The sequence below is a fragment of the Rhinopithecus bieti genome, unplaced genomic scaffold (genome assembly GCF_001698545.2).
Source record: "Rhinopithecus bieti isolate Rb0 unplaced genomic scaffold, ASM169854v2 scaffold_14665, whole genome shotgun sequence".
Lineage (NCBI taxonomy): Eukaryota > Metazoa > Chordata > Mammalia > Primates > Cercopithecidae > Rhinopithecus > Rhinopithecus bieti.
Window position 1 is genome coordinate 60,613 of NW_016808467.1, and position 15,201 is coordinate 75,813.

At 34.6% G+C, this 15,201-nt stretch overlaps 1 protein-coding gene across 1 annotated transcript in view; it reads right to left on the reverse strand.

The window, feature by feature from the left end:
* The window catches only part of HSPA4L (heat shock protein family A (Hsp70) member 4 like), a 52,903-nt gene that overhangs the window by 36,028 nt on the left and 1,674 nt on the right, over positions 1–15,201 (reverse strand). The window contains exons 2-4 of the mRNA XM_017886732.1: positions 6,429–6,486; positions 4,681–4,821; positions 1,887–2,009 (exon numbers count right to left, since the gene is read on the reverse strand). Coding sequence (XP_017742221.1) covers positions 1,887–2,009; positions 4,681–4,821; positions 6,429–6,486 — 322 coding nt within the window. The remainder of the gene's footprint in view (positions 1–1,886; positions 2,010–4,680; positions 4,822–6,428; positions 6,487–15,201) is intronic.

Here is a 15,201-nt window from a genome sequence, read left to right on the forward strand (position 1 = left end):
TGATAAATACGAATTTCCTTTAAAAATCACCAAATAATATTAAAAAATATACATACATACACACACACATATATATATATATGTATATATAATTTTTTTTTTTTTTTGAAAGAGACTGTGTCTAGCTCTGCCTCACAGGCTGAAGTGCAGTGGTACAATCATAGTTCACTGCAGCTTTAAACTCCTGGGCTCAAGCAATCCTTTCACTTCAGCCTCCTGAGCAGCTGGGACTACAGGTGTGTGCCACCATGCCTGGCTAATTAAAAAAAAAAAACTACAGACGAGTCTCACTATGGTTGCCCAGGCTGTTCTCCAACTCCTGGCCTCAATCAATCCTCCTGCTTTGGTCTCCCAAAGTACTGGGGTTATAGACATAAGCCGCTATGCCCAGCCCATTAAATATATCTCCATTTAAAAATTAAACTCAGTCTTAAAATGTATAAAGATGTATATATGTATAAACCCTAGTTTTATCAAACTAACAAGTATTTTAATTTGGCATATAGACCAATTTCTAAAAAGCTATTAAGTGTATTTACATATAAAATAACTTGGGCTCTTCCAGTTTTAAGTTTCAAATAAGTAGCTTCCTTTAATTTTACTGTTTTATGAATTTAGAAATTTCATTGAATAGATTAACAACAGGAAAAGAATTTAAATTTTGCTCAATAAACTTGCTTATCTGATTTGGTATTATCCTCCTGACAAAAATCTAAGTTATAATGCACGGTTCATTTAATATTCATCGTGCACTTACAAACCAGGTACTTTCTAGTTACCAGGAAAATAGTGCACAAACCAGAAAAAATACTTGTCCCTGTAGAGCTTACAATGGATCTACTGCACCAACCACAAAGTTAATAATGGTCGAAAGTTTGTATTACTCTGTTCTGACGTGAATTTCTGACACAAAAGTAAAAGCATGTATAATTAAATAGAAATGGATTTGAAAAAGATGAATCTTTAAAATTTGTATGATTCTAATATATCCTTTCAAGTGGCAGTAAAACAATTATGAGCATGGGCTTGGGAATTAACTATGTGGCTCTAACACTGTATTAGTTAGCTGTGTCGATTTTGGGCAAGTTATTTGACATCTCAGTATCCCACTTTTTGAATCTGTAAAAGTAGGGTTAATAATATCACTACCTCATAGATTGCTTCTGAGATTAAATGGGTTAAAATGCCAATAAATAGTGCCTGGTCAATGGTAAACTCTATTATTTGCTATTACTAAATGGCTAGAAAATAAAATATTAAGCTCTAATATTTTTCTCCCATTAAAAAATTCCAAATGCCTATGAAAAAAAATTGATTACTAAACTCACTGAAAAGTTCATAATCCAATTCTGTTTTTCTGATGACATGAGACTCCTGAACTTTTGTAGTCAAGTTTAATAGTAGGAATTTATCAATTTAGTTAACATGTAGGTAAAGAACCACTTGAGGATGTTTAATGGGACCTCAAGAGATAAGACAGGGTAAATAATTTAAATGTTTTGTTAAGAATCCTTAAAGAATTTTTTTCCCCTGATACACAACCTCAAATTCCCAACTAGAAATTTTCAACTTTTGCTATAAAATGTTAAGGTCCTTACAGGTGGGAAGTTAATTGCTATCTGAGAAGATTCTTAGGGATAAGACAGCAGCAGTCACTAGTTACATAACAGTTTTTCAAGAGTCACTGCTCATCATAACTGATTTTATGGGAAATTCAATCCTAAACTTTAGCAAGTAAGGCAATTTTTTTAAAAAAGAAAGTCAAATGGATTTAGGTTATTTACTGGATAAGGGCAGAAAGTGTAAGGGAAGAAAAATCTTTCAATATTACATTAATACACTGAAAAATATAATTCAAGGGTACTCATTACTGAAATAAAACTTACTGAAATCACACAGTCAGCCACTGGTTTCTTCAAAGCATTTTCTGAAGTCTCTTTAAGCTTGGCTAACAGCATTCCAGTAACTTGCTCAATTGCAAAAGGTCTTTCTTCTTCTAAGTACCGCACCTAACACCAAAAGTTGGGATATTTATTAAGAATGATTTGCTTATCCAACAAATATTTAGTGAGTATCTAACTCCATATGTGATACATACAACATGAAAAAGACACCCTTGCTCAAGGAAGTTTTATTCCAGAAAGATTGCCATTTTAGAATCATGATCCCATGAAAACCAGTGACTGTCATTTCTGAGGTTGTAGTACCTTACAGACAGTATTATAACCAAAGTATTTTCAAAAGTATAGTCTCTACCCTCTCAGATCCCGACTTCCCACAAAACAATTTTATCATTCATTTTGCAAGTGTGACACAGCAAACAATGAAAAAGGAAAAGATCAAATAATCTTTCTTTTGAAAGTCAGAACTCTCCTTGGGTTTAAAATAAAAGCTTCAGTCATACAGTTTTGGGAAAAGGAAATGAGAACATCATTCTTTCAAGGAGCACAAGGTGTTTATGTATATGAGTATGTATAAATATATATATCGAATGACATAAGATTTACTTTGAATCAGACCTAAAACTGATAAGCATTTGTTTCCAAACCTATTTACAAGTTAAGTTCAAAAACAAGTATTATGCCAAATTACTGCCTTTACACCAGGTGTGCAGAAAGAAATCAAGCACACAGAAAAAAGGGAAAATGAACCACAGTCTTAGTCTGACTATTGGAGGCATGATCATACAGTATTCTTTTGTATAAGAACATTCTATGTAATCCCAGCACTTTGGGAGGCCGAGGCAGGCGGATCATGAAGTCAGGAGATCGAGACCATCCTGGCTAACATGGTGAAACCCTGTCTGTACTAAAAACACAAAAACTTAGCTGGGCGTGGTGGCGGGTGCCTGTAATCCCAGCTACTTGGGAGGTTGAGGCAGGAGAATGGCGTAAACCTAGGAGGCAGAGCTTGCAGTGAGCCGAGATTGCACCACTGCACTCCAGCCTGGGCGACACAGCAAGACTCCCGTCTCACAAAAAAAAAAAAAATTTTAAAACTTAGATGAAATCAATTTAAATAAATGTATAAAAAACAAATGTATAACATGCTTGAGGAGCTGAACATTGATTTTCTGAAGTCTTCAAAAGGTGATGTTTCAAAGCTTTTTCTACTACCTTACAGGCACTTACTGTGAATGTATAAAATAATATCACTCAAAACTTTGGTTCTGCCTTTCTTTAAAACATTATTGTGTTTTCTCAGCCTATTCTCAAAGCCTGATCATTAATTTTCACTTTTAGAAGTTAAACTACTTATAAAATTAAGTAGTTCAAATTTTAAACTGGAGTAGAATAAAACTGGAGTAGAATAAAAATGTAACTATTAACCAGAGCTTACCATATCTAAAAGATACTTGAATATTATTTTATCTCAGTTGTTACTATCATAACCCATACAGCTTCTCAGTTTAGTAACCTGAAAATTTCACCTAAACTATGGCTTCACAATTTGTTCCGTCTTCAACTTCTCATGGTGTCTTCCTCAACTATTTTAACAGCCTCCTGTCTCCTTATTAAGATTCATCATCCACCTTTTAGTCAGAACGCTCTTCTAAAAAGGGAACTGTGTACATATCCGTAACACATACATCAAGTCTAAAATTACTTACTAAAAATAACTTTCTTAAGAGATAATTTGCACAGCAATAAGTTTATCCTTCTGAAGTGTACAATTCAGTATCTTCACAAAGCTGTGCACTGATCACCATTATCTAATTGCAGAACATTTTCATCACCCAAAAAGAAACGCATTAGCAGTCACTCTCTATTTTTCCTTCCCCTTAACCCTTAGCAACCACTAATCTTTGTTTCTATGAATTTGTCCTACTCTGAACATTCTATATAAAAGGAATCATACAGTATGTGGCCTTTTGTATCTGGCTTCTTTCATCGCTTGGCATGTTTTCAAAGTTCATACATGTTGTAGCACATATCAGTACTCCATTCCTTTTTATGGGCAAATAATATTCCATGTGTTAAGATATACCACATTTTGTATATCTACTCATCAGTTGATAGAAACTTGTATCATTTCCACTTTTTGGCTAGTATGAACAAAGCTTTTATGAACATTCATGTACAAGTTTTTGTGTGCACATATGTTTCAATTCCCTTGGGTATAAGCCCAGGAGTGGAATTTCTGGGCCATATAGTAGTTCCATGTGTCGTGAGGCTAGTTTTTGAAAAAAATCAGCACAAACATGTTTTGGTTAACTAATGTACAACTATCTCAGAATATAAAATTAAAAATTCAGAATCCAAGTCTTACTTGAAAGACAAATATGCTTTAACATTTATAGTATGTTATAAGATTCTTCTAAATTAGAACTCATTAAACTCATTATAGCAATTAACATAACTTTTGGGTCCATTCTTCTGAATTAACATACTTTTGGGTCTATTCTTTTGAATCCTATATACCTTTATTTTATCCCCTAAAACTATTCTCTTGAGTCTCAATAACCATTTTTTTCCTTGACAATAACAGTGTGATTTGAATGAAAAAATTATCTAAATTAGATCTCCTGGCATTCACTACAATTATTACAGAAACTATTATCTCTTGGGTGTGTATGTACTGTATCTAGAGGAAAAAGGTCAAACTACAAATAGCAATATTATCATATTGGGTTTCCTTAATTTGAAGATATGTTTGTAACCCTGGGAATATAAAGCTCACCTTAACTCCTGCACTTCCATTAGGCATCTTCTGCAGTTCATAGGGAAGCCTGATCCTTTCAGTCTGCACAATGGGATCATCAAATGATCGCCCGTGAAGCTTTTTGAAGCCATGAATTGTATTTCTTACGTTTGTGACTATCTGTTGGCAGTAAACACTTTTATTTATCAGTTACTTAATAAATGCAAAATAAAATTCTATCCTAATACTTGACAACCACCAAGTTCCTTTATCCTACACATCCAAGTTTAGGATTACACATAATCATTCATTTTTCTGGTTTCCAACTGATGGTAAAGTCATACAATGAGAATGTACACATTTTAACACTTGCCTCCCAAATTCTCCACCTATCCTGGGAATGTTAGATTCAAAATTAATGTCTTCAGAAGAGAAAGAACAAACCTTTAAAACATTTCAAATAACAAATATCTACAACTCATCTTTTTGGTTTTTCTCGACGCTTTTGCTCTAGTGAGTCAGTATGAGCTGAGCATCCCAAATCCAAAAATCTGAAATATAATACTTCACTGAGCATTTCCATTGCACATCATGTTGTCACTTAGAAAGTTTCAGATTTTGGAGCATTTTGGATTTCAGGATTTGGGATGGTCAACCTGTATCATGCAAACATTCCAAAATCTGAAAAAATACAAAATCTGAATACTTCTGGTCCCAAGCATTTCTTATAAGGGATATGCAACCTGTATCTTTGATTATTTCTTTCCACTTCCATTTCTGTGTTTTAATTTAAACTGGTTTATTATTGTCTAGTTTTTCTTTTTCTCTCCATATCTAATTCTTTGTGAAAATCTTCATGTGCTAGTATGTTGCTTCCATTGCTGTGGATTGCTCCTAGGCTAGTAAATTAAAATCCCTTCCATGTAGCATAGTGCTAAGTGAAAGTGTCTTAAATTGTAAATGGCTTGCATTTTTGCAAAGCAATTTTTTATTTAACTAGAATATGCAGTTCAAATTACAGAATATTACTGAGATCCAGTTGCTATAATCCTAGTGACCTTTAAAGCCAAATAGACCTTGATCTTCAATTATGAGATGAAAACTATAGGGATGCTGAATTACTATGTTATTCTCTTTAGCTCCTTAGGAGAAATGACTTTAAAGGTTGCTTTTAGAGACTCTGATTATCTGTGACACACTTAGAAGGTCAGCCAGAATGTGAGATATAAGACCCAGATATATATAAAATGCAAGAAGTAATTGTTAAGGGCTTTTGGTTCAGGGAAGTAATGAAAGTCAAAGGAAAATCGATCTATAACATGGAATGTTAAAAGTCAACGTTCTAATCATAAGGATTACAAAAGCCGAAAAATAAAAATACTTCAACAAATTCTATGTAAATTAGTGGTACCACATTGAGTTACTCTGGAAATTAGTTCTTTCATTTTTCCCACCTTATTTTACAAAGATGTTACTTACCTGTCATTCAAATGTATGTTCTAGACAGAATATCCCTCATTATTCCCTGGATGGTCACCTGAGACACCATTCAGGGAAAAACTGATGTCACACAGTAGCACACCCTAACTTCACAACTAAAAAATATTTTTAAAAAATAAAATTCAAGAAATATTTTACAACCCAAAGCAAATTATATCTAAAAACAAAGTACCTGTCCTATTTTCCTCACTGTCTTATTCACTCTTAACAACATAACTTACGGAACTTAGTTACCAATATTCAGTTAATTCTTCCTGTAAGTCAAAACATCCACATTAACAATTTACCTGGCTCTTTGCTGCATTTCCAATGGCTCGAGTTCTTGATCCCAATGATATACAGGCCCTAAACCAGAAAAACAAAGTTTGTTCCATGGTACTTTTTTCTATTATTGTGCTATTATTTTGCTTCTCCTTACACAAAAATAAATTTAAAAGGAGAAATATAACGATATATTATTTTAAAATAAGTTATGCAAATCAAAATTTATTTTAAAGCTTCCCTATATAATAAAATGGTGGTCAGAATAAATGTTACAATTAAAAAAAAATGTCCTAATAGCTGGCAATACAATGTTGATCTCCAAAACTGTTTTTCAAATTATATTGACCTATGACCCCTTAGAAGAAAACTCAACCATGTTGACCAATGGATTTTCAGGGAAGGTAAACAGTTAAAAAGGCCAAATCCTGGCTTTGCCACTTAACCTTGTGGAAATTACATAACCACTGGGTGCTTCGGCTTCTCGTCTAGAAGATAGTGATAATATCTGCTCATATGATTGTATGAGAATTAAGAGAATGGAAATAGGTAAATTCTTTGAACAATAATTGGCACATAGTAAACATTATGTAAAGTATTGTATCTTAACAACCACATTTAAATGTAATAGCATAGAATAATAACAGAGCAAGCACAGAATAACATCTTCATCAAAATACCATTTCATGTTATGATTCAAGAAAATGTTTCCATGATTTCAGTTATAACTACAAGAAACTACATTCAATCAACAAACATTTATAGGCACTCCGTGTATACAAGTCACAATACCTGTCTTGGAGAATGCATAGTCTATTGAAAAAAAATCAGTAGAATATATAGAATTAATAATAATACTAGCAAAGAAGAGAATAATCACTTCTAGACAACAGAGGTGACTTCTTGAATTAAGACTTCAAAGGAGAGAAAAATTTAATACCTACTTGTCTTGCAGAAAAAGACAATCCTGATATATAGGTATGTAAGTCTGTTCTCCATGTAGTAGTCAAAGTGATCCACTTAAAAACTAAGATCACGAAACGCTGCTGTTCTCTGATCGTGAAATAATCCTCCAGTGGTGTCCTATCTCATAAAGTAAAAGCTTGGGTCCCCCTAACAGCCAATAAAGCCTTTCATGGTCTGGTCCTTGGCTGCTCTACCCTGCAAATTCAATCTAGGAGGCATACTGATCTCCTTACTATTTCTAGAATACACCAGGCACCCTTTTGCCTCAGGGCCTTTGTAAATGCTGTTCTCTCTTTCTAAAGTGTTCAGAAAATACATCCATAAGGCCTGCGCTTTCACTCCTTTCAGGTCTCTGCTCAAATGTCAGCTTATCAGAAACACCTATCCTCACCATCCTATATAAACAACATTCCTGCTCCTCCCCAACACATACCTCACACTGTTAACCCAATTTTATTTTTCTCCATAGTATGTATTACCATCTCATACAATTCATTTAGTGACTATCTCAGTACCAGAAGCCAGAACGTGAACTCCATGAAGGCGAGGTAACAGGTATCCACTGCCTTCATCTGCACTATCTAATATGGTAGCCACAAGTCATGTGGTGCTAGTACAATTTAAATTAACTAGAATATTCAGTTTCTCAGGACTAGTCACATTTCAGGTGCTCAACAGCCACTTGTAGGTAGCAGATATACAGAGAACTGAATATACGCAGAACAAATATACAACAGAAAGTTCTACTGGATAGCACTAGCCTAGATCTTCTAGCCTAGATCTTTTTCTAGGACATAATAAAACTACTTAATGAATGGAATAATGGTTCCTAAGGTAATGCTTATTTGAGGACTAGAAGAATATAATTTGGACTCGGCCAGGGAGAAAACAAAAAGAATACAACTTGGCTAGTTTCATAGGACAATTTGATAAGATAGTATCAAGGTCAGATTATATAGGGTCTCAGGTGCCAGATCATAATCTTAAAATTTATTCAGTTAATGAAGATTAAATTTCAATGAGGATTCATTAAACATTTCTGAATAATGGAGAGGACCCTACCTACTGATATATAATACAAACTCGAGAAGCAATATTCCAGAGCAGTACTTTCCAAGGGCTGAACAACATACTGTTCTGCTGGGGACTACTGGATTTCCAGGGAAAGCAAACAGTTAAAAAGTTAATTTAGTCAATTTAACACGTTTGTTAATAGTTACTATATGCCTGGCACACTGTGAGTTGCTAGGGATATAATAATGAAAGAAAATACGGTTTTGGCTCTCTTGGATCTCACAACGCTATAGACTCATACAAAAGAAAGTAAACCAGGTGCTATAACAGAAGGTGGCCATGGTGCTATAAAAGTTTGTAACAGCAAGAATTAACCTAGAGGAGGAGAGTCAGGAAAGGCTTACTCAAGGAAATAAGATTTTAAGGAAGAGTAAATGATGTGGGATAAAAGTGGTAGAGAGTTTGTTGGAGATCATATTGACCATAGTGTTAACTGATGAGAGGAGAGTAAAAAGTTACCAGTAATCTATATCAGGATGGTGACAGCTGGGACACAAGAAGAAAAAAGAGATATTTAGGAGGAAACTTAAAGGACTTGGTGACAGACTAGATCTTCACCATCCCATATGGTAGCCACTAGCCACCAGCCATATGTGGTTATTATGCACATGAAATGTGGCTAGTCTGAATTGAGATGTGCTTATACAAAGTGTAAAATAAACTCTAGACCATGGGTGTCCAACCGTTTGAATGCAGGGACTTTTTTGTCTGTGGTGGCAGATTTTCTTCCTCTCTCAAAAAGTTTATTTTTATAAGACCAAGCATGATTAGGTTGGAGAAAATACATACTACCAGAAGAGATTTGTTGCCTAAGAGCTCAGCGCTAAGTTTGTTTGCTCCTTATTATTCTCCATTAAGATTCAGTCCTCACTCTCTAAGCTTTAAAAACAGCCCTTTTCTTTTCCTTGCCAGTTCCATAAAATCACAATTACTCTTCACCCTCTGCTATTAGTGTAATCCATAGGTTTAAATCACGGGCTGAACAAATAGTTTCAACTATGCTTGCCAAGATGTCTACAGAGCAGGATTTCTCTACCTTGGCACTACTGACATCTTGGCCCAGGTAATTCTTTGTTGGGTCACTGGGGCTGCACTGTGTGCACTGTAGGATATTAGGAGTATTCCTTGCCTCCAACCACTAGATGCCAGCAGTACCTCCTCTTTCGACCTCAGTTGTGACATACCCCAAAATATCTCCTTCTGTCAGTTATCCCTTCAGAGGCAAAATCACCTCCAGTTGAGAACCTCCGCCCTAGATCAACATTTCCAAAATTGTGCTCTATGAAACATAGTTCCTCAGACGTTCAAATAAACTTGGGAAAAACGTCCCTTTCTTGGAGAATTTCAATGCTTATGAACAAATTAAGGGAACTACAAAATTCTACAGCAAAGAAAACATCTGGATATTGTTTCTCAAATTATTTGGAAAAAATGTTGCCCTAGAAGAGGGAGGGGGAAGAATGCTCTCAAAAAAGCTCACTGTTGCAATTTGCTTTCTAGCCTACTATTTAAAAATAAGACCCCTAGGCACATATGATTTAGTAATAACAAAGCTTTTAGCTTTTCATTATGGACAAATAATTAAACATTTAACAATATATAAACAATAATAATTTAAGAGTTTTCAAATGCTTAGTAAATGTAATGATAAATAAATCAGCCTGAAGCCATTAGGAGAAACCACACAAATATTTACATAGGTAGACACTATTTTAAAAGCTCATTAGGTATACTAGCTACATTAAATTTGATACATTATTTAACTATTATTATATTAGATACATTATTTGAAAAACTCATATTACCTATAATTCACTTGGTTCAAACACAAATATCAATGCATAACAATGTTAAAATTCTTTTGGTTATAATTGCTTAGACCAGGAGTTTGAAAACTACCACAACCTGCAACCTATTTTTGTAAATAAAGTTTTATCACAACACAACTATACTCATTAATTTATAATGACCACGTAACAAAAGACTGTCAGTGCTATGTTAAACCTTTTTTTTTTCAGTGCTTAAGGAAGTCAGTTCAATGTTAAACATTTAGAAATCACCTGGCTTTTCACTCTTCTCAGCAAATTTGATTTCAAAAAAGCAAAGGTATTAACTGAATTTTTGTATGTCACTAGCAAAATATTAACTTGAAATGTCCATAACAGTCAATATATCAATGGGATATTATACAGCTAGCAAAAAGAATGAGGTAAATTAAAGCCATAAGTTTGAGAAGATATCCACAATATTTTGAGGTGAAAAGAAAACAATTTACAAAATATTTAAAAAATATTTTTTAATGAAAGCAGAATGTAATGTAATTCTGCTTTTGTTAAAAAAAATTCCAGTTACATACATATAATCACATACTTGTATAGCTAGAAACAAATCAAACTTTAGGAGGTGGTTGGGAAGGGATAAAGGGGGAGACTTACTTTGTGTAATTCTTCAGCATTTAAAATATTTTAAATAAAATATAAGCTCAAATAGTAAAACATATAAAACCAACTCATGTAGTAAAAAGAATATTTAACAAAAAAAGGTAAAAGCCTCTTCTTCATCTCAAACTGCCAGCACCAGAAAATGCCCATCTATTATAGTTACAGTTAACCCCTGGAGTTTTAACATTTTCTATGTGCTGTTGTTTTTAATGCAACAAAGTGATTTCTATTTTCATGCATTTAAGAGGGGTCTCATTCATCTGAAACACAGCGTTTAAACAGCATTTTCCCATACTTCCAGATTATTCATACACTAGTAAAGAAATAGGAAAAAATAAGACAGAAAACCAGAGAACTGAATGTTGAAGAATCATACAGAATTTTGATGATAAAATATACCTAATAAAAATCATCAGTTTCATTTAAAGAAAATCCATATTCCCTACTACAAAGTATTCATTACAGACCATAAATTAAAAGCACCTCCTTCATAATTCTGTCTCTGAGAAGTATATATCCATTATTAATAGTAGTTTATTGTCTTCCACACTACTCTTTCTCCAAATGTTTACACTAACATTTGTTTTGTATGTATTTTTTATGAATTTTAAAAACAAAGTAAGAATTTTACATGTCCTTAACATGACTTAAAGAATTATTGGCTGGGCATGTTGGTTTACACCTATAATCCCAGCACTTTGGGAGGCCAAGATGGGAGGATGGCTTGAGGCCAGGAGTTCGCGACTAGCCTAGGAAATACGGCAAGACCTTATTTCTGTTGGAAAAAAAATAAAATTAGTGGGGCATGGTGGCATGCACCTGTACTCCCAGCCACTCAGGAAGCTGAGGTGGGAGGATCCTTTGAGCCCAGGATCTCAAGGCTGCAGTGAGCTATGACTGCACCACTGTACTCCAGCCTGGGCAACAGACCAAGACTCTGTGTCAAAAAAATTTTTAAGAATTATTAAAATAATGTTTTTTAAAAAGATAGTGTTTCTTAGAAACTAGATAAAATTAGACTTTTACTGATAGTAGAGCAAAGATGCTTTCCTGTACAATAACTGCTCAACCAGTTATTTTGTTCCTTTCATCATTAACCTAGTTACACACATGCCACACTTACAACGGATACTGGAAAGACATTTGGGTTCTAGGGTCAGAGAGGCCTGAAACAGAGTCCAATTCACTGTTTTACTAATTCTTGGCCAAGTTATTTAACTTTGCTTTAGGCTTCTTATGGAAAAAAAGATAGTATGATCAAACTCATAGAATTGTGATACATATGACAATGCTTGCTTAGCACATAGCAATCTCTATTCCAATTTACCACATGCTTTAATTTGATACTTAATGACGATTCTTGGCTATTGCTTTTTTCCCCATGTGTGAAACTAATCACCTTGGTATATTTAAGCCTGGGATGGAAATTCTAATCCCCACATCCATACTTAAGTGAACAAAACAGACATGTACCAGACCTTTAAAAACGTGGACACTCAGGAATTCTACTTCTCGGAATTTACTTGAAGGATCAAAAATTTAGTTACAAAGATAGTTATTGCAACACTGTTTACAAAGTATTATAAACAACCTGAATGTCTAACAGGGTATGAATTAAATTACTATGATTATACAGACACTACAACTGATAGTATAGAAATACGTATGTTTTACATAGAAAAAGGTTACTAAACATAGGCTGGGTGCAGTGGTTCACACCTGTAATCCCAGCACTTTGGGAGGCCGAGGCGGATGGATCACCTGAAGTCAGGAGTTTGACACCAGCCTGGACAACATGGTGAAACCCCGTCTCTACTAAAAATACAAAAATTAGCTGGGTGTGGTGTTGGGTGCCTGTAATTCCAGCTACTTGGGAGGCTGAGGCAGGAGAATCGCTTGAACCCAGGAGGGGGAAGTTGCAGTGAGCTGAAAACGCGCCACTGCACTCTAGCCTGGGCAACAAGAGCAAGAGTACGTCTTACTAAAAAAAAAAAAAAGAAAAAAAAAAGAAAAAAAGAAAAAGGTTACTAAACATAAAGTATATACTTCCCCTTCCCTTTGAAAACACACAGAAAACCATCTGGAGGAATTACAATTTTTAATTTCATCTTTTAATGTGCCAGTATTTTTTATAATGAGCATATGTAATAATTTTCAAGAAGAAAATGTTCAGAAAAGTATTTTGTCTCTTCAATTTATGCATAATTTCTCTCTCCCTCTTCAACTTATGCAGGAGAGAGTCTAGTATAACCACTCCAACTTTACAGAAGGTGAATCTGAATAAATAGGTTAAATTAACTTGTCTTTTGTCCCTTAATTACAGGCCAAAACTTGGTTCTTTTTCATTAAACTGTCCTTCTTGGTTTATACAGGATCCTCTCAACTATAAGCAATCAAGTATGCTAATGAAAGAAATGTAAAAAAGTATGAATGCTGAAAACAACTAAATTGAACATTTCTTTCCTCTTCTCACAGGATCATTTTATAATGTATTTGCATCTTAGAAATATGTCACATTACCTTGATGTAAGCAATTGGAATATGAAAAACATTTTATTTGCAAAGGTAACATTTTATTAAATACTGTTATTAAATACTGTTATTAATATTGTTATTATTATTAAAATAGTGTTATTAAATACTGTGGTGTATTAGAAAAGTTAAAGGTTATCTAATAGTTACAATGCTTTTTGCATGATCGGTGTTGAATTGATGGATAAACGTCCTGAGGTCTGGAAGGGCTATGTTTTTCCTCAACAACTGGACCCACAAAGTAATACATAGTGTAAGAGCACTAGACTACCATGAAGGACTTTTGTTCAGAAACAGTAACAAAAAAACACACTTTTGAAGTAAATGACAGTGCCCAGCCATGGAGAGAAGACTTGCTGATGCAAGTTAAGTGAGAAATATCCTTTCACTTTAAGAATTTTCTAGTTTAGATTAGGCTCATTAAATCTAGATATTACTATTGGCTTTCTAGCTCACAAATCGGAAATATCACATTACTTCTCAGCCACACAGAACCAGCCAATATGCCTAAGTACAGTAACAAAGAGACTTTTAGAAGACTCTAGAAGCCCACTTTTTAAAGAACTCTCAAAGTCTGGCCGGCCAGGCTCTTTAAAGAATCACAGGTTCACTCACTACTGAAGAGATTTCTCAGCCTGGAAATGTAGATCGATCTTTCTTATTGTTCTGGTTTCTGATCTTTTGGGATATGGCTTTAAGGACTAAAAGAATGTCCACACTACCTCTCAGTTTTTTCTCTATAGACTGAGTCACTGAAGCCAAAGATTGCTCCCATTTTTAACCCCTACTCTGCTGAAGGTGGAGCGTGAAATTTCCGGTCCTTTTCTGGCGAAAGCCAGTATTTGTTGTGGCTTAATACAAACCCTTGCAAAGACGAATTCATCGACTTCACAGTTAATGTTTTGGTCTCCCATTGTGCATAAAAGCCAGAAAAGATGTAAAAGTAGAAGAGTTCAAACAGTATTGAGGACTACCTTATCTATGCCCATATATTGAAAATATAAACGTCCAAAACGTTTAAAATTTCAATAGAAGAAATGTGTACATCTAAGACAAAAGGTATAAAACCTTCCAAAATCTTCTTTGAAAGAAATCAAAGCACAGACTGCTTCAAGTGAGTTACTCTTCAATATCTCTTTGCCATATTTTAAAGCTGTCCACAGAATAGTAAATGAGGTATTTGAAGACCATTTGGACACTGATCTTGTTTTAGTATAGCTTAGGTATTATATTTTGAACCATTCAGAACGGTCAAATTAAGATGCCACATTACCTTCCCGTAAAACTTAATACAAGTTTCATACAGTTGATTTCCTCATAAAATTACCAGTAACAGCAGCCTATAAGCAGCAGCTAGTTTTTCATATTACAGAATTACTTCATTATATTCCTTGCCAACAAACTTCCCAGGCCAGAGAAACAACGGAACATGTGAAAACATGTTTCCATGACATAACGCCGCTCCTAAGCCTTTCATCAAGCGTTCATAATAGAATCACTCCACAGTCATGTTTATATGGGACAGCTGCCCCCGACTCCGACAATTCACTTTGCAGAAACACGCTTTTGGTCCGACCCAACCCCGCCGCATTCCAGCAACTGACGTAGTTACCAATGCATGAGGCCAGTGACTCCCATCCCGAGGCTCTCCCTATCAATGCTCTCCCTATCAATGCACCATTGACCTGGTCCTGGAAACCGGCTCCATTACCTCCAGTTCTCAAGGGCACTGGGTTTTGTAAAACCCCACAAGCTTCACTCCTCGCCCTTAAAAAAAAAAAAAAAA